The 19,953-nt window shown below is 42.0% G+C and overlaps 1 protein-coding gene across 1 annotated transcript; it reads left to right on the forward strand.

The window, feature by feature from the left end:
• Positions 1 to 1,114: 1,114 nt before the first annotated feature.
• Positions 1,115 to 9,088, forward strand: extl2 (exostosin-like glycosyltransferase 2). Its single transcript, XM_052012032.1, has 4 exons — positions 1,115 to 1,199; positions 2,832 to 3,244; positions 5,552 to 5,622; positions 7,254 to 9,088. Exons 1-4 carry the CDS (start codon positions 1,195 to 1,197, stop codon positions 7,743 to 7,745), a joined length of 981 nt encoding a protein of 326 aa, XP_051867992.1. The 5' UTR covers positions 1,115 to 1,194; the 3' UTR covers positions 7,746 to 9,088.
• Positions 9,089 to 19,953: the final 10,865 nt, after the last annotated feature.

Below are 19,953 nucleotides of genomic sequence, written 5' to 3' on the forward strand. Positions count from 1 at the left end.
TTCAACCATTCGGTTCTTGAACCAAACGGCACAACCCTAATCACTACAGTATAGCAATACTATGACAACTTTAGTTACTTTGCACTAAAATGGACTTTGTTTTTTGTTCTAATTGTGTTCTTTCCTGTAAAAATTGTGTATAATTTGATTAATTTATGTTTTTCTTGTGAACGCTGCTTATCTGATGCTATGTGCCTGTGATTCTGCTGTTAGTATGTTTTACATTGCACATGTGCATGCATGTACTTGTGCATGTGACGTTAAACTTGACTTTGACATTGAAATTGCGGAATTGAGGATCACTTGCTTCCACTCTTGTTTTGTGAGTTCTGAGGTGATGGATGAGGCCAATGTGCGAAGTGAAGGCTTTTCCATAGATGCAGCAGGAGGTGCGTGACAGGTGTGTAGTTTCCGAGATGGTGCACACCTTCCATTGCTTATGCAAGTATTCTGTGTGATCCAAATGCATGGCCTCAAGTGGAGTTAATTTTTACAACTACTGGGAAACAGCTCAACCTATGGTGCTGACATTTCAGACCAAGTTCACCCGAACCTCAGTTCTTCAACGGCAGTATTCAGCTGACACATTTGGACATGCTTAGAGCCAGACCTCCAAGCCATCAGTGACCCATTCATTGAAGTATATGGGAGGATTGATCAGACATATATCAAATACATAATTTAAAAGCAAAATTTTACACTTGCTGGAAATCTGAAATCTTAACAAACAACACTGGGAATACTCAACAGACCAGGCAACATTGTGCGGAGAGAAACAGTTAATGTTTCAAGCTGATTACTTGATCAGTGGGATATGTTTAATCCAGTGAAATTCTGCATTTCTTATGTGAGCTTTGTGAATCCGAAATGGTAAGGAGCTGGGTTGCCCCAAAAACAATCAATCAAAAGCAAGCGTGATGCCCATATAAAAAAACAAAGTTACAACTTGAAATAATAGTTACCAGTGGTTACCTCATACTGCGAGGTATGTCGTCTTTAACTGGATGCAAGTGTGAAATGACGAATTAATGGTTTTATTTTGCTTTCTCTTTCCTTGCTGGTGAGAAACCTGCAAGTGGGATTAAAACTGATTGACGGAGGCAATGAGCCTGGAGCGGGCGTTTGGCCGCGCATGCGCTCTGCGGGCTCAGGTGTGAGCTGCGGCTGTGGTTGTGACTGTGGGGCCGCTGTGTCATGAGGTAGGTTCTGGCGACCGTGGGCAGTGCAACAGCACTGATTGTAAATACGGTATCCTCATTGCTCAGTCTGGAGGAGGAGGAGGTGGGCTTGTGCGATTGTAGTTGGTGAGACACACTCCTCCTCTCCCCATGCTCCTCGCCCCCCGTCCCTGTCCCGGGATTGCACTGCTGCTGTTGTCCAACAGCCCGTTCCCTCGGATCGGGAGATCAGGGACGCGGGCCCCAACGTTGAGGCCTAAATGCATGGGCTGATAGGAAAAGCCGAGATCCGGGCTGTTTATTGCAGCACCGCAGTGGTGCCTTGGGATCTGTAGTTGCTGCCACGCATTCCACTGGTCAACAAGGGGCTCCATTTGTCATGTCTGTGCAGCCTACTCGTCCCTTTGATTCATTCATTGCAATGAATGCGCTATTATTTTCAATCCGCATGTCACCCTCGTGCGTTTTCGCCGCTTTCACAAACAGGACAGGGTTCTTGTGATGTAAATGTATCATTGCATCCTAACGCATACGAAACCAGCTCTTGATTTCCAAGCAGTGTTTCTATGGAAACTTGTACTGAAAGCTCGGGTACAGTTCTTAAAGTGCTGGGGCTTTTTGAAAATGAGTTCACAGCTTATTCCGTCCTTGGGCTAACTGAACTTGGTTTGAATAATTGGCGCCAGTGCCTCTTGCATGAATAGGTGAGTAAAGATTGATGGAAATCTGAAATAAAAACACAAAATGCATTTGAAATGCAGAAAGAAACGGTTAACGTTTCATGTCTGGGACCTCTCATTAAAAGTGGGATGAGTAAAAATTGCTGACTTGGATATGGTTACTCTAAAACTAAACAATCTAGAAATTTTAGTGGAAGCTGCCAGGTAGATGTACTTCTGGAATTACTGTAATTGACTAAAAGTACATGTTAGCCATCCTGATACTTATCAGGGTTTTTTTTTAATAAACAGCTTTGTTAAAAGAAAATGACAAACAAACCAAATACTTTGTGTCTTTTTATGAAAAAGCGCACAAATATTTCACAGAAATAATGTTGAATGTATTTTGAAAATAAGTTGTCCATTCCAAATAAGGAAGGAAAGAAAAATAATGGGCTTGATCTTCCTATTGTATCCCTGTGTCATCTTGTTTGGACAACTTTGAAAGTACTATCCAGGTTCATGTAGAAAATATGACTCCCCTTACTGCAATAATACATGCCTAAAGATTAGATATAATGATAGGCTTTATAAGACGATAAAGCTTTCTTCTTACTTGGTGTTTGTAATAAATGATGTGATAATATAATTGTTTAGATATGTAAATGTGCTTTTTTGCCCTCCTTGCAACTAGAATATTCTGGTTGTACCTAATCATAAAGTAAGGTAAATTAGTATTTATTTCTCCTTAATGCCCTCTTGCATATTCCTGGATCTTCATTGAAGGTGCCTAAATGGGGATCAGATGTTACCAAAAAATAAATTAATTGGGTTTGGGCTTAAAAACTTTTCTTTCTGTTTAGTTTATTAATTAGTCCTTCAGGAGATTTGTCTCAACTACATGAGATAAGGTCATTTGGAATCCTGAAGAGAGGTTAAGTAAATGAGAATTGTTTTCAATGTTTTACTCAAAAGCTACGTTTCACATTCACAGATTTACAAGGCGATTGTTTGGTGGTGGGACTCTTCCCTCGTATTTAGTGATGGCTGTTCTAATTGTCCTTATCGTGGGAGCTGTCTTGACCACATTATTGCCCAAAGTTGTGGAAAGTGGAGCTACTATGGTCCGTAGAGAGCAGGATGAGCAGAGAATCGATATTCGTAATTCCTTCACCATTGTCATGCAGTCCTACAACAGGACAGACCTGCTTCTTAAACTGCTGAATCATTATCAGGCCATTCCAAATCTGCACAAAATCATTGTAGTCTGGAATAGTGTTGGAATAAAACCACCAAAAGATGTATGGGATTCACTGGGGCCACATCCCATCCCAGTTATTTTTAAGGAGCAGACGGTGAATAGAATGCGGAATCGACTGGAGCCATTTCCTGAGTTGGAAACCAAAGGTAAAATTTATTGAAATGTTAATCTTATTCCTATCTAGTTTATCCTTTATCACCTTTTTTTAATGTCTTTTTCCCTAAAATTGTTTGAAATAAAATTTGTCACAGCAACTGTCTGTGTAACTAAATCTTCCCTCAGTGGGGAAATAACAGCTATGCAAAACATCCAGCCCCACAGGTCTAGCTAATATTTTACATGGGTTGGTCCTTCCCTTTTATTTGAAGGTGCTGTTTTTCATGTCCTCAGTCACAATTTATATCTGCTTTGATTGGTTTAGTTTCTTGCATAGTGCTGTTTTCTCTGTTACATACCAGCAACAATAAGAGCACAACGGGCCATGTATAAATGTTAGAATCTATTTATTAATAACTACTTGTAATAATAAGAGAAATAAGAACATTAAATATTAAACCTTGACCCCAAAATAAACTCGAAGTGTGTGCGTGTGGCAAGTTCCCAAACCCCCAAGTCTAGGAACAGTTCTCAAAGTTGTTCAGCAAGTCATGAAGCAATACGATGAGCAAAGGCTTTTGAAAACCGCAGTAGAATGTAGAGAGAATATAGAGAGCGGTTTACGAACTTCACAAGTTCCACGATGGAACCCATATGACACCTCAATCACCAAAGATCTCCATTGCTTTGTTCCGAAGTATCTGCCACACCAAGGGCACTCAATACGTGGCCGCCCACAGATATACCTGCTTTCCGACTCCACAGATTGCTCCAAAAATCCATACATGGATTGTATTGTGACAGATACAACTATTGTTCTTCACTCGTAGATACAGAGACCGGCAGTCCGTGTTATCAACTCTCTCTCCCTCTCTCTCTCCCTTCGTCAGTCTGTCTGTGCAATTGCCAGCACTTCCAGTTATAGTCGTTCTTTTTCCACACGCAGTAGTCAGATAAAGCCACACACACTACTATTCAGGCATCTTAAAGGGACACTCATCAAGTAACAACCTGGGCTCGTAACATCATCTTGATGTAGGTGGAAGGGCAAGTTGTGATAAAGATATTGTGATTCTGCACAATATCTATGGAGTAACTATGGAATATTTTACTCAGCAGCGAGTGGGTAAAAACTTGGCAGATGAAACTTAATGTAGGGAAGTGTGAGGACATGCACTTTGGTAAGAGGAATCAGAAGGCAGGTTTTCGTCTAAATAGAAAGAGACTGCAAATGAGTGAAGTACAGAGGGATCTATGTGTTCCTGTGTGTGAATCACAAAAGGTTAACAGGCATGTACAACAAGTAGTTAAGAGGGAAAATAGCATATTGGTCTTTATTGCACAAAGTTGGAGTTCAGAAATAGTGAAGTTTGATTACAATTGTGCAGGATGTTGGTGAGGTCACACTGTTTTGATTCCCTCGCATAAGAAAGGATATAGCATCATTTGAAGCAGTCCAAAATTAGATTCATCAGGCTAATTCCCGGTGTGAGAGGAATGTCCTATCAAGAGGGGCTAAACAGGTTAGGTCTGTCCTTAGAGCTTAGAAGAATGATGGGTGATCCGCCCTGTCCCCTTAGGATCTTGAGATGTTTTCATGAGTGGGAGAGTCTCAAACGATGGGACATAGTTTCAGGATAAGGAGACGGTCATTTAAAACCAAGGTTGGTAGAAATTTCTTCTCTCAGAAGGTAGTGAATCTCTGGAATTCCCTGCCCCAGAGAGTAGTGGAGGCTAGCTCAATAGAAGTACTAAAATATACATTTCTGAAAGATCAGGAGATTGCGAGCTATGGGGACAGAAGAGGAGTCGAATCCTGGGTTGGATCAGCCAAGATTGTACTGAATGATGGGCAATCGTAAGGGACCCGGTGGCTTACACCTGCTCCTGTTTTCTTTCTCTTTTCAGAAATGGTTTCAAGGCCTCCTAATTAACTTTTCAAGATTATGATTAGAATTAGTTGATTCAAAAAGTTCACTACGATAGAATGTCTAAATCTGAGTTGATAGCTAAGTAAGCAGCTAGCAGTATGCTGGAGAGAATTTTTTCACCCAAAACCATTAGAGTTGGAGCATAACCTGTCATCATGTGAAGCTATGAAGCTGGTCATGTAAATAAGTTTAATGCGGCATTAAGTTACATTCCTGGAGAAAGAATGTAGATGGCAGATGAAGTAGTGAGTGGGCAAGACTGAAAATAGACAAAATGAACAAACTTGGTCAGGCAAGTAGTCCAAAGTTCTTGTGTTTGTTTTTTAGTCATGATTTCTGTTTAACCTTTGGGACATGTTGAGAATTCTCTAATATCCATGTTATTAAAGTACTATTCTGACAATGTAACATTTTTCTTCCTGACAGCTGTTTTGATGGTTGATGATGATATTTTAATTAGTGCCTACGACCTTGATTTTGCCTATTCTGTGTGGCAGGTATGATTTTAAATATTTTCCAGATTGGGAGGATAACTTGCTCAAAGTGAAGAATGAAATAAAAATCTTATTTGGGGATCTGTAGTAGTTTATCCTGCAATGATATAGATAATATTAGGAAATGAAATTTAAGACTTGAGAGTTTTAGTAATTACTGATTGTGGACTGCTTGGTGAGAATGGTGTGCTGTCAAATATTTCCATAACTGATAGGATAGCTGCTTATTTTGAAGTTAGTTTTTGCAAACTCTTTTAATCTAAATTATTTTTTTAGTCTTGCTTGCAAACACATTGTACTGAACCTATGCCCAGTTTGTGCTTCAGCTAAACAAGAAATTAAATCCTGATTGAGTTTATAGAAAGTGTAATCACACAGGAAACCATGGCTTCATAACAAATTGGGATGAGCTAACAAAAACCTTCAATAATCACACTTACTAAACTAAGTAACATTGATATGATAACTAAGGATAATTTACATTCTTATTGTAACTTTGTTAACTCTCACATTTTTATGTAGATTATTTTAAATATCAGAGCACTGAACAGCCAATCTAAATGTTTAATGACCTAAGAACCTTTGTTTCACCACAAAAAGATTATTGTTTCACAAGGAATATTTTTTAGTTTATAATGTAGGGATTTTCAGGGAAAGATCCTCTTTCATTACTCTTTGACATCCCACAAGAATCTTTTAAAACCGCTGGAGATGAAGTTTTGGCAATGCATGAGACTATTATACGGCCACTTGTAAATGTCCCCAGCTATGACTATTGAGCTAACTACCCAATTTTTGTCTCCACCCTTTTTGAATAAAGGTATTTTGCTAGCATTTTTCCGGTCCAATGGTACTTTTCCAGAATTGAAGGATTTTTGAAAGATTACAACCACTGCATCCACCATCTCTGTAATCACATCTTTTAGGATCCCAGGATGCAACAATCAGATCCTGAGTATTTCAGTCTGTAGCCTCATTAGTTTGCTTAATATTAATTCTCAAGAGATGGTGAAGATATTTAATTACTCTCTATATTTTTAGTATCTTCTAACCTAAAGTGGTGGGTGCGTGGAACGCACTGCTGGCAAAGGTTGTGGGGGCAGATACATTAGGGACATTTAAGAGACTCTTAAATAGACACATGAATGATAGAGAAATGGGGGGCTATGTGGGAGAGAAGGGTTAGATAGATGCTAGAGCAAGATAAAATGTTGGCACAACATCGTGGGCCGAGGGGCCTGTACTGTGCTGTAATGTTCTATGTTCTAAAGATTGCTGCAAAATATCTATTTAACTCCTCTACCTTTGTCTCCATAGTTATTTCCTGGCCTCATTCTCTACATGGCAGGATGTAGAGAAAAGCAACAACAGCTGTAGAGGAGAAGTTCTTTAATGAAAGATTAGATTACATTGAATTGTTAACTTTGGGGAGCTGGTGGTTAAGAAAAAACTTCATCAAGATATATAGAATATTAAATAGGATAAAACCAGATTGATTGAAATTTAAACCAGATTAGTTGTGGTGGCACTTTTAAGTTTAATTTTATATGGAGTAAATTTTTTTAAAGAGATAAGATAAGATCAACATGTTCTTGGAATAATTTTCTTCACTGTGCATTATTTTTGTTTTTCAGCAATTCCCAGATCAAATAGTGGGCTTTGTCCCTCGAAAGCACGTCACAACTTCTTCAGGAATTTATAGCTATGGCAGTTTTGAGCTCCAGAATGCAGCAGGTAGAAGTGGTGACCACTATTCCATGGTGCTAATTGGAGCGGCATTTTTCCATACTGGTTACCTTGAGAAATTTAAAGTCCAGCTCCCAGCTGTCCACACTTTAATAGATAAAACACAAAATTGTGATGACATTGCCATGAACTTCATTGTTGCAAAGTACACTGGGAAGCCATCAGGAGTGTTTGTGAAGCCAGTGGATATGAGGAATCTGGAAAAAGATTCCAACAGTGGTTTCAATGGGATGTGGCACCGTGCAGAGCACCTGCTTCAAAGGTCATGGTGTTTGAATCAGTTGGCTGCTATCTATGGCAGCATGCCTTTGAAATATTCCAATATCATGATCTCACAGTTTGGATTTCCTAACTATGCAAATCACAAAACAAAAAGCTGAAGGATAGTTTTGAACAACTACTAGTGCATTAGTTGTGATTACAAATATTATGCTGCAAGGTGGAGATTGGACACAAAGATTGGCCTCTGATTTTTGGAAGCAGTGATGCTTTTCCCCTGCCTGTCCAGCACTAGGAGTGAATATTTTGCTTCCACGTTTCATGTGCAGGTAACATTAATGGGGCAGATGCTGTATTGTGTTACTCTTTAGATTTTACAACTGCTGTAAGCCTTCCTGTAACTGTCCTGCAAATGCTTTAATTGTGAGAGCATATTGCTATTTTACCAATTACCTTTACTATTTCTGTCTGTGAGACAGTCATGGTCTTATAGAGTTAAAACAGCTATTGCAGTTAGTGTGTGGAGTAGCCAATTTTGTACTGTTACATCAGCGTTTTTGCCAATGATTGATGGACTGTTCTACTCACTGTTAAAATACTTTGAATGGTTATATCTATAATTACTTTGCTTCAGTGGATCTGTTTTATTTCACTCCAGTCTTGTAATTTTTAAAAAAAAGGTATTATTGTTGACTTCAATGTGCTTGTATATTCTCAGGATACTATTATGTGTATACACTTAGTGAATTAATAAATCTTGCATAATGCGGGACTATACCTTCCTCTCTCTTTCTGGTTTTCACTTTTTCTCTCTCCTCGAATTCCCCCTATCCCATGCTCCATCTCTCTATCACTTCACATTTGTTGCTTTCATGTTGTTTGGAAGAAGAGAGAAAACTCTGCTTTGAAATTATTTTGAATTCTTTTTCCTTTTCCCTTTATCACTCCCGAAGTCTTCTAACTGTTTTCCTGAGTCGTCAGCTCCCGGCACTGTTCTGGTGTAGCTTTGAAAAAACTATGAACGATGCAATATTTTTAATTTTCATTTTATTGATAAGGTGGTAGCAACCTTCATGTAGTCCTCCTGTTAGCATGTTTTCTTTCCCCCCTGATAACTCTACCAAGGGAGTACCATAAAGGAACTGTAGGTGGTAGTGTTTCCGTGCAAATGCTGCCCTTATCTTGGGCAGTGGTGGTCACAGTTCTGGGAGGTGGTATTGCAGAAGACTTTGTGAATATCTGCAGTAAATACTTTAGATGATATGTACTAACACCCATGGTATGCAGGTGATGGAGGAAGTAAAGATTTCTGATGCTGACTGGGATTACAATAAAGTGGTCCTGGTTAGATCACACTTCCTGTGGAGCTACCCTTGTCCAGCCAAGTGCAAACTTAAGATTTCTGTGAAGGTGTAGAAACTTTGGGGAGTCGGGGTGTGAGTCACTGGTTGCGGGATATCCAGCCCCTGACCTAATGGCTACAGTATTTATGTGTAAGTTAAATTTCTGGTCATTAGTGACCCTTACAGAATACTGATGGTGGGGGCGGGGGGGGGGGGCGGGGTGGGATAGCTCGGACTGATTTAGTAAAGTGGAGAGGTTAATATATGGACCTGTGTTTTGTTAACCATGGGTAGTGACCAAAAGTGGGTTGCAATCATTTTTATAGTGTATCCTGGGTGTTATTGGGTCTCAAGGTGGTGGGTTCATCCTTCGAGTGTCACTTAGCTGCTCAGTGCGGCCAGCTTAATTGTCCCTGTCCACCACCTGCTCAAGGCATACTGGGTGGCCTTGCCCTGTTGACATAGTGGCACTGGATGGGTAGCTGGAACTCTGTGAGGTCCTCCTTGGGAGGGCATCAGGCCTTGGGTAGTGCAGTTCCTGTGGGATCTGTGTGGGCAGGGTTAACTACAGTGGGGTCTCACCAGGGGGATAGCCAACGTCTGGGGTCTGAGGTGACCAGTGTTGAGGGTGTGGATAGTGGGAGCCCAGGAGGCAAGCGAACACTGAATGGGGAGAGAGAGAGAGAGAGGAGGAGGTACTGTGAAAGGGAAGCTGTCAGATAAGGGCAAAGGGACACTGAAAGGGCAGGGTCATGGAAATAAGTGTAACTGAGGTGGGAAAGTTGGAGAAAAAGTTACTGATGCGGGTCGGGAAGGGGAGTTAAAGAAAAGCAGGGGTAGAGGGGTAACTGAGGGGTGGGTAGTCAGAGGAAAGGCAGGGGATCAGGAAATGTGTGGTCAAGTGCACCTGTGTGCAAGAATCTAAATACTGTTGTCCAGATACCAAAGATTTCTCAGTCCTAACAGCTGTGTTTTCCATATTTTTTATTTTCATAGTCCAGTGTTTTTCCATCTTGCCAGGAACATAATTGAGAAACCCTATCATGGTGCAGCATTGGATGGGTCTTGAGAAGATGCTGAGCAATTGTTTTTGGGTCCCAGCATAGGAAAGTTTAAGAATTTCTTTTGGTAGTTGCAGGAGATTGATTGAAACTGTCCCTGCTTTATTCCACTCATGGCTGCAGTCCAAGAGCCATTTATGTTTTATTTTCATCCATGGATTAATTTATTTAATCTTGGATGAAGACTATTGTGTGTCTGTTTGCAGACTTGGCTCAGTTCAGAAATATGGGAAGTGCCTTTTAGACCTCCACATCTTTTTTGCTGCTCCTTTGTCTCTGTAATGTCACTTAGCCCCATAATCCTCCCAGATATCTGTGCTGCTCCAGTTCTGGCCTTGTGATTGTTCCTCAATGTAATCATTGCATTATTGCTGTCCAGAACTTCATCTGCCAAGTCCCTAAACTGTACAACCCTGCCCATGAAACCTTTCACCTTTCCAGTTTTCTTTAATTGCTCCTTAATTGAATGAACTTTGTTCATCTGCCATAATTTCTGCTAGGCTGTGAAACATCTTTGGATGACTTGCTATCATGAAGACACAGCAACTTCATGGGTCTGTACTAGAATTAAAACCAATGCAGAACATTTTTGAAGATGCATGTCACATTTTGTTTTCCTCTGGATTTCCATCCATTTCTAACTACAGACAGCAAGTGAGATACCTTATGCAAATAATATTAAGGAATAGAAGAGAGAAAAACTCTTTGTGGGATAAAGAAAAACAATCATTGCTCTGAAATTTGTGGTTAGTGATGAATCAAGAACATGCTGCTGACCTCAAAGAAAACTCCCTACAATGATCTAGTGATTTCTTTGGCAAAAACTTCCCCTTTGTTAGTGTCTGCTGCTGTTAGGCATCAGTTCAACTGGATTGCTGGTGTTTAGCAGCTATGAAGTCACACTTTTTACTAAACTGACCATATTTAAGCAGTGACAGCAAACAAGGACATTTTAATTAGTCATTTATATGTCTTGTTTGATAATGCTCCTTCGATGGGCCTTGCAACTTTCCTGCACTAAAGATGCAATGTAAATGAAAATTGTTATATTTGAGGGAACTGCAATGTGTATTTTGAGTTTTTTTTCAGGGGGGGGGAAGAGGTGAGGGGAAATTGTGAATTTTGCTAAACAATATGGAGAGTTGGTGTATATTTAAAACTGATTAAATTCGTGCAACAAAGCATAAAATTTTCAGGATATTTGGGCTTGTTAATAAGTAGTTTAAATACACATCAATACATATGACTTCCCCTGTTTCTGTTCAAGAAGACTGCAAATTGCATGGTCTATGAAGGAAAGCTGAATCACTGGTGGTCACTTGCAATTCCACACCAAACTACATGTGCAGAAACCCTGAAGTTGTCAGTTTCACTGAGTAATGATGGTGAGCACTGATGGTTTTATGTATTGCTGCAAAAACACCCAACCATTTTGATGTTTGAATTGCACGATGACTAGACCATTTCTAACTTGAGTGTTAACCACAAACGGTCTTTCTAGTGCTTAGTTGAACCCTGGAGTAATACTCAAGGAAGATAAAATGGACTTGTTGCCTTTCTTTTTGTTAATGCTTTAAGATGAAATCATTTACTGCAAATTATCTAAAATATGTTTGATGGATTGCACATGGATTGGAGGCAGAAACTTGGTGGCAAGCAGGAGATGGGTCAGGGATAACATTAGTAGCAACATTCATGGAGAATGAGGCGGACTGCAGGCCCAACACCATGCAAAGGATGGGAACTAAGAGAAGCCATGATGATCCACCCTTGTATATTTTAACTAAACTTGCTTGTGCGCATATAACACCTTTCACAATCGCAGGATGTCACAAAGCACTTCATCACTGATGATGAATTTTTGAACTATAGTTATTTTTTTAACATAGGAAATAAGAGGGACAGGTTGCACTTAAACCAGAGGGGGACCAATATCCTTGCAGGGATATTTGCTAGTGCTATACAGGAGGATTTAAACCAGATTGGCAGGAGGGGTGGGACTCCGAGCAGGAGTAAGTCATGGGATAAAACAGTAGCCAGCGAGAGAAAGTTCAGTAATCAGAATAGCCAGGGCCACAGTAAAGGGAGGGAACGGAATACTCAGTTAAACTGCATTTATTTCGGTGCACGAGGTTTTACAGGCTAGGTGGACAAACTCAAGAGCGTGGATTGGCCCTGAGGACTGGGATGTTATAGCCATAACAGAAACATGGCTGAGAGAAGGGCAGGACTGGCAGCTCAATATTCCAGGATACTGAGGCTTCAGGTGTGACAGAGGTACAGGTAAGCGAGGACAGGGTGTTACCTTTTTGATAAGGGAGGACATAACAGCAGTACTTAGAGATGACATTGCTGGGGGATCATCCAGTGAGGCCATATGGGTAGAACTTAGAAACAAGAAGGGGAGAGTCACCCTAGTGGGGCTGTATTATAGACCCTCAAATACTCATTGGGAACTTGAGGAGCAGGTATGGAGAGAAATTACTGATAGTTGTAAGAATAATAGGGTTGTGTTAGTGGGAGATCTTAATTTCCACGGTATTGACTGGGCCACCCAGAGTGTTAAGGGCATGAACGGGGTGGAATTTATGAAACGTGTCCAGGAAAGTTTCCTGAGTCCATATTTAGAGAGTCCTACTCTGGAGGATGCAATACTGGATGTCCTCTTGGGGAACGAGGCAACGCAAGTAACTGAAGTGGCAGTCAGGGAGCACTTTGACTCTAGTGACCATAATTCTATTAGTTTTAAGATAGTGATGGAAAAGGATAGGACATGTCCACAGGTTAGGGTCCTAAATTGGAGCGGGGCTAATTTTGGGGGAATTAAGCAGGATCTAGCAGATTGGGAGAGCCTGTTTGAAGGGAAAGGAATGAATGGCAAGTGGGAAGCTTTTAAGAGTGTGATATCACGAGTCCAAGAGCAGCATCTTCCTGTAAGGGTGAAGGGTAAACCTGGCAAGTTTAGGGAACGTTGGCTAACGAGAGATATTGAGGCTTTAGTCAAGAAAAAGGAAACGTACATTGGGTTGAGGAGGTCGGGGATGAGTGAATCAGTTGATGACTAAAAGGATTAAAAATACTCTTAAAGAGGGAAATCAGGAGGGCAAAGAGAGAGTATGAGATGGATCTGGCAGGCAAGGTTAAGGAAAATCCCACGAGGTTCTATAGGTCTTTTAAGAGTAAAATGGTGGTTCGGGAGAGAGTAGGTCCCCTTGGAGATCAGCAGGGCTGCCTATATCTTGAGCCACAGGACATGGGTGAGATTTTTTAATGAATATTTCTCCTCAGTATTTACTCAAGAGAAAATCATGGTTGCTCAAGGGATAACGGAAACAAGTGGAGATGTTTTGGAGAAAATTCATATCATCAGGAAGGAGTGCAGCCTTGCAGTGTGTTAAGGTGGATAAATCCCCAGGACCTGACCAAGTGCATCCTTGGACTTTGTGGGAGGCTAGAGAAGAGTATGCGCATAGTTCGTTGAAAGTGGTGTCATAGGTAGACAGGGTGGTGAAAAAGGCATTTAGCACACTGGCCTTCACCAGTCAGAGCACTGAGTTATAGGAGTTGGGACATTATGTTGCAATTGTATAAATCATTGGTGAGGCCACACTTGGAGTACTGTGTACAGTTTTGGTCACCCTTTTATAGGAAAGAAGTGGTTAAACTGGAAAGAGTCCAGAAAAGATTTGCAAGGTTATTGCCAGGACTAGAGGGCCTGAGTTATAGGGAGAGGTTGGCCAGGCTAGGTCTTTATTCCTTGGAACGTAGGAGAATGTGAGGCGATCCTAGAGGATTGTTTAAAATTACGAGTGGCATAGGTCAGGTGGATGGTAGCAGTCTTTTCTCCAGGTTAAGGGAGTCCAAAACTAGGGGTCATAAGTTTGGCGTGAGGGGGAAAATTTTTAAAGAGGCCTGACAGGCAACTTTTTCACACAGAGGGTGGCAAGTATATGGAATGAGCTGCCAGAGGAAGTGGTTGAGGCAGGTACAATAGTATCATTTAAGAGGCACCTGGATAGGTACATGGAGGAACGGGGCTTGGAGGGATATGGACAGAATGCAGGAAATTGGGACTAGCTGCATGGACACTGTGATCGGCATGGATTGGTTGGGCTGAAGTGCCTATATCGATGCCCTATTGCTCAATGGCTACATGAAACATTGTAAACAATTTGCACACAAAGTTCCACAAGTAATAAAATCATGTGCAGATAATCTGTTTCAGTGATTTGTCGAGGGATGCATGTTGCTCAGAGCCCCTGGAATAACTCCTCTTTGAAATAGCACCACAGGATTTTTCACATCCATCTGTTCCAGTGCAGTACTGATGTTCAGTTTTTGCTCAAGTCTCTGGTGTTGGACTTGAGACTTAAACTTCAGAGATCCTCTGTATTCACTGAAGGGCGTGATCGAGGGAGTGTTCAGGGTGAGGGAAGATGTTCTGGAGCATGTTGGCATTAAGGAAGAGGAGGAGGTGTTAGGTGTCTTGGGACTCATAAAATTGGCTAAATCCCCAGGGCTCGATGAGGTGTATCGAATGCTGATAAAACGCCTAGGGATTCTCTTTAATCTTATCCACCAAAGATGTTTCACCGATCTGTGAACGAAAGATTTATTCTGCAGGGAGAGAGGCCTCGAATTAAGTCGCCTTGCAGGATCTCTGGTCTAAATTTACTGACTAAACTTAGTACTTACTTGTCACTTTTATAGATTGTTATGTGAAATTCGAAACGCCTTTTGTGTTCGGGGCATCAAGAAGGTCAATCATAGGAACTGAACACGGATCACGTATCAATTCAATCCTTGCAACATAATGGAGAATAAATTATGAATTATCGCCCAAAAGCTCCCACATTTAAGGGGTTTAAAGCATAGGTTCCTGATTCAAAGATCTCAAAACGGCCCCAGCTTTCCCGATTCGACGGGAAGAGGGGAAATAGAGAAACGGTTCTGAGAGGGAAAGGAGCGGAGTGAAAGAGCGGGAGATTTTCGCCCCCGCCGGCGGCAACGGCGCAGAGTGCAGACAACAGAAAGGGTTAAAGCAGCATCGGAGTGAGATATTTATAACAGGTCGTGTTTTGGCAACCAACGCTCTAATATGTGGAGAATAAAATCTTGGCAATTTTATTTCTTCTTCTAAAATTGACGGGCTTTTGCGAACGAACAATCAGTCTCAGCCAATCGGTCCCAGGGGCGCCCTTTTGCAGGTCACCTGATTGGTCTGGACCCGAGAACCAATTGGCGTTGGGAGCGGGGCTTCCCTCCCTCTGTCTATTAAGACGGACCGGCCAGAGTCGCCACTGACCGTTTCGATGCTCGGAGCAAGTGGGCAGTGAATGGCTGGTGGACACACAGACGGCAGGAGTGAAGAAGGACCATCGCTTCCCATCCGGCCCTGAGTCCCCGACGGGGATCTGGCGCCGCCAGAAACCCACCGAGATGCTCCTCCCAGCGCCCTCAGGATTTACCACGCAGCTCTGCGAGCGCAGGTCGGGACCAGCGAGGCTCAACGTGGACGGGCTCTGGGAGGACGCCGAGTGAGTCACCAAGACTTCAAGGTGGCCCGCCGCACCCGCGGGGAGCGCCTCCGGGTCTCGCTCGTCCTCCCTCCAGCAAGGGCTCAAGGGCTCTTGTAAGAGCCACTGACAAGAGCTTCGGTCTCATTTCTCCCACCCGATTCTCTTTGTGTCCATTTGTATTTCTTCACATTTGCGAATATTTAATTGCGATACAAATAGTTGCGATCCAGTGTGTACGGGGTACGCGGGAGTTCGAATTGTGGGGGGGGGGGGGTGGATTTAAAACAAGGATTTCGTCCTTGGGCTGTGTTATCTGGGAGTGGTTATCAGTGAAGCGATTAACTAAATCAAGTTGAGTTTGAATAGACCCTTGTACAAAGACGTGAGGCTAAAACCTGGGAACATAGTTCGCCGTTGGAGATGGTGATTGTCATTAAATGAAATCAAATAGGTGCAAGTGTTACATTTGGGACCAAATATTACGCAAAAAGTCGCCCATTACAGTGTGGAGAACCTCAATTGGATCCACACTGTGTGTTCATGCTGCCTCTGATTATCACGCAAACGTTTGCCGGATTATTACACGGAGTTGGCGATGTATTGGGAGGAAGAACACGATCGTGGGAAATATAAATGAGGGGAAAATACACTTAAATATTGTTTCTAGAATTTAGTTGGGAAGAGAGATTCAAGGGTGACAATGAGGACGACAGTAAATCACGTGAATGATCACCGGTGCATTCGTGACCCGGGCAAATATAATCACATGCACTATAATTTACAAATATAAATATGGGTGTAGTACCTTGCTCTATTCTCTGCTGTGTTTCCTTCGACTCGCTGAAGCCGCCGATTTTTAAAGTCCAAAAACATACAGAGAATGCATTCGACATGTGTCTTTCTACATTCATGATATCAATTTAATTCATTTGTTACAATCCATCAACACTACTGTTTCTTCGACCAATGCACCTGCGAAGTGTGAGACGCTGTTACACAGCACAGTTCTTTAGTGTCCAGTGGCTGCAGGATCTTGTACCACTGTACATGGTCCTTTCCCGCAGAGCCTTTGCAGTGGCTGCAGTGACCTTCAGTCCCATCCCTTGGTGCATACTCCTGCACGCTGGAACATGCCAGTCAGCAGTATTTGCTTGCAGATGTCTCTGTACTGGAAGACCAGGTTTTGGGCAAACCAAAGTGCACCTTTCACTGAGTTCATGATCCAGGAACAGTGACGTTTGTCTTAATATGTTCTCTTGGGAACAGCCCATTGAATGGACATGCAACTGCTGAAGGCAAGCCTTGATGAAAACCATTGCAAGTTATATCCAGACCTTGGCAAGAGGTGTTGGTCTGACTGTGTTGGAGGGATTGCTTGCACTGGCATTGTGTGTGACATCTCATTGAATTATTGTGATGATATTGTGTACTGTCTAAGACTTTAAGCCCTATCTGGTATAAGTATCTACAAGTACCCTCACTTTAGGGAGATTATACTGTATCAACACACACTTAAAGGACTAATTTACTTCACTACATAAGTCTCTAACAGAAAGGTCTAGCTGTCAATAAACACTAGTTCCAGTAGTGGGTCCCCCTCCCAACCAAGAAGTGGATACTTCCATCTAATGAAGCAGTTTAAACACGTTTTAAGTGAGACACATTTAATTCAAATAAGTAATTGTTAACAAAGATTTGTAACCTGCAAAGGATTTCCAAACACAAATCTTAAAAGCTAAATAGTCATACCAACAAGTTGCAGATGAACAAGTTGTCACAAAAACCAAAGGCTGAGGAACGAATTCTAGGTCTTCTTTCTGTCATTCCTCCTAATCCTGACTGAGTTCTAACATTTATACTGTTTTTCCACTAGTTGGCATCATTGGTATGTGATGTTTCTCAGCTACATTCATCAAGCCAGGTGGATGGAGTGTTTGATTAGGCCAACATGGACCCTCTTGTTTCTCTTGATTAAGTCAAGAGGGTGAGCAAAGTATACTAGTTACAAGTCAAGAGGGTAAGGAAAGGATACTGGTTAGAAGTTTAACTTATTGAACAACAAACATCTTGGACCTTGGACAATTTCTACTGATGTTCTAAAAAGAGGTTTAACATAGTGAACAACAAAAATCTTGAACCTTGGACAGTTCCTGCTGCTGTGCTAAAAAGCTGAGGTTAACAATAAGTCCCATGGGGCCTGGAAAGTGAATATCCATCACATATTTACAACACAGGAAACCCCTTCAGTGACACAATTGGACTCCACAGAAACTGAAAAATGATATTCTACCATCAAGGTGAACTTAATCTTTTATTTGTAGATCATGGGAGTGACAGAAAGTCACATAGAGTTTATGGCCATCTGCACAAGTATGGTTGAGGTAAAGGTACAATGAAAATTTTGCTTGCAGTAGCAACACAGGTGCATAGGTACAGACAACACAATATAAATTATAATGAAAAGAGAAATTAAAATGACTGCAAAAACAAGCTAGAGACTAGTCCATGGTAGTGTCTAGTGTTCTGTTGCTGATTTAGAGTTGTGATGGTTTGGAACTTCAGGCTTCTGTACCTCCTGTCTAATGGTAGCAGCAAGAAGAGGACATGACCCAGGTGGTGGGGATCCTCGGTGATAGATGCCGCCTTCTTGAGGCACCACTTCCTATAGATGCTATTACTGGTGGGAAGGCATATGCTCATGATGGACTGGGCTGTGTCCATGCCAATTTGCATCCTCTTGCTGTCATCTGTTTTGAAATTGCTGTTCCATGCTGTGATGCAATCAGTCAGGATACTTTGTACAGTGCATCTGTAGAAGTTCATTAGAGTGGTGGCAATGCCAAATGAGCTTCTAAGAAAGTAGAAGCACTGACACACCTTTGATTGCATCTATATGCTGGGCCAGGACGGGTCACCTGAGATATTAATGCCCCGGAATTTGAAGATACTTGCTCTCTCCACTTCTGACCCAGCAATGAGAATGTGCATATGGTCTCCCAGCTTCCCCTTTCTGATGTCAATGATTAGTTCCTTGGTTTTGTTGACATTTTATTATTGCAGCACCTTTCAACTGGTGTGTTGGCAAATTTATAGATGGTATTGGAGCTGTGGTTAGACATACAACTGTGGGTGTAAAGAGAGTAGAGCAGGGGGGCTAAGCATGCAGCCTTGAGATGCACCTGAGTGATCAGTGAAGAGATACTACTGATCCATATGGATTGAGGTCTGCTGATGAGGGAATAAAGGATCCAGTTGCAAAGGGAAGTACAGAAGCCCAGGTCTTGGAACTTGGTGATAATTTTGAAGGAGATGATATGTTGAATGCTGAGCTGTAGTTAGTGCACAGCAACCTGATGTCTGTATTACTGTTGTCCTGATGATCCAGAACTGAGTGGAGAGCCAGTGAGATAGCATCTGCTGTTGATACATTGTGGCAAATGGCAAATTGAAGGGGATGCAGGTCATTTCTGAGGCTGGAGTTGAATTGCACCATAACCAACCTCTCGAAGCAGTTTATTATGGTGGATGCAGGTGCTACTGGATGGTAGTCATTGAGCCAAGTCACCGTCCTCTCCCTGGGCACTGGTACTATTGATGCCCTCTTGAAGCAGGTGAGAACCTCAAATGGCAGAAGTGAGAGGTTGAAGATGTCCTTGAATATGCCAGCCAGTTGTTCTGCACAGATTTTCAGCACTTGGCTGGGTATGCCATCTGGACTGGATGCTTTTTGTGGGTTCATCCTCTCAAAGGATGTGTTGATGTCAGCTCTGGAGACAGGTCTTAGGCTTGTGTAGGGATGTCATTATTTCCCCTTTAAAAGCATGCATAAAAGGCACAGAGATCATCCAAAAGTGATGTGTTATTGCCACTTATGCTACCCATTTTCATTTTGTAAGCAGTGATGGTGTACAAGCCCTGCCACGGGTGTTGAGTGTCAATTTGTGACTCCACTTTAGTCCGGAATTGTCCCTTCATGCTCACACTAGCCTTCCAGAGGTCGTATCTGGACTTGTAAACACTGGATCACCCGTCCTAAATGCCACAGATCTAGCCTTCAGCAAATTACAAATCTCCTGGTTTATCCAGGGCTTCTGGTTGGGGAAGATTCATAATGTTTTTGTGAGTACATGCTTGTTCACACAGTTCCTTATGAAGTCAGTGACAACTGTGGCATATTCATTCAGGTTCACTGATGAATCTTTGAACGTGGCCCAGTCCACTAACCAGAACTAGGCCTGTATTGACTCCTCTGCCTCCCTTGACTAGCTTTTCATTGTCCTCTACACTGGTGCTGTGCTCTTCCATCTCTGCCTATATACAGGAAGAAAAAGCAAAGTCAGGTGGTTGGATTTACCAAACTGCAGGAGACCGATGGAGCAGTAGATGTTCCTGATGGTGGTTTAGCAGTGATCGAGTCTGTTTGGTCCTCTAGTGTTTAAGGTGACA

The sequence above is a fragment of the Pristis pectinata genome, chromosome 3 (assembly GCF_009764475.1).
Source record: "Pristis pectinata isolate sPriPec2 chromosome 3, sPriPec2.1.pri, whole genome shotgun sequence".
Taxonomy (NCBI): Eukaryota; Metazoa; Chordata; class Chondrichthyes; order Rhinopristiformes; family Pristidae; genus Pristis; species Pristis pectinata.

Bases quoted from the DNA above. Each gene is read 5' to 3' on its own strand.
- extl2 (XM_052012032.1), top strand. The intron at 3,245-5,551 runs GTAAAATTTATT...TCTTCCTGACAG, and splicing joins TCCTGAGTTGGAAACCAAAG to CTGTTTTGATGGTTGATGAT. The intron at 5,623-7,253 runs GTATGATTTTAA...TTTGTTTTTCAG, and splicing joins TTGCCTATTCTGTGTGGCAG to CAATTCCCAGATCAAATAGT.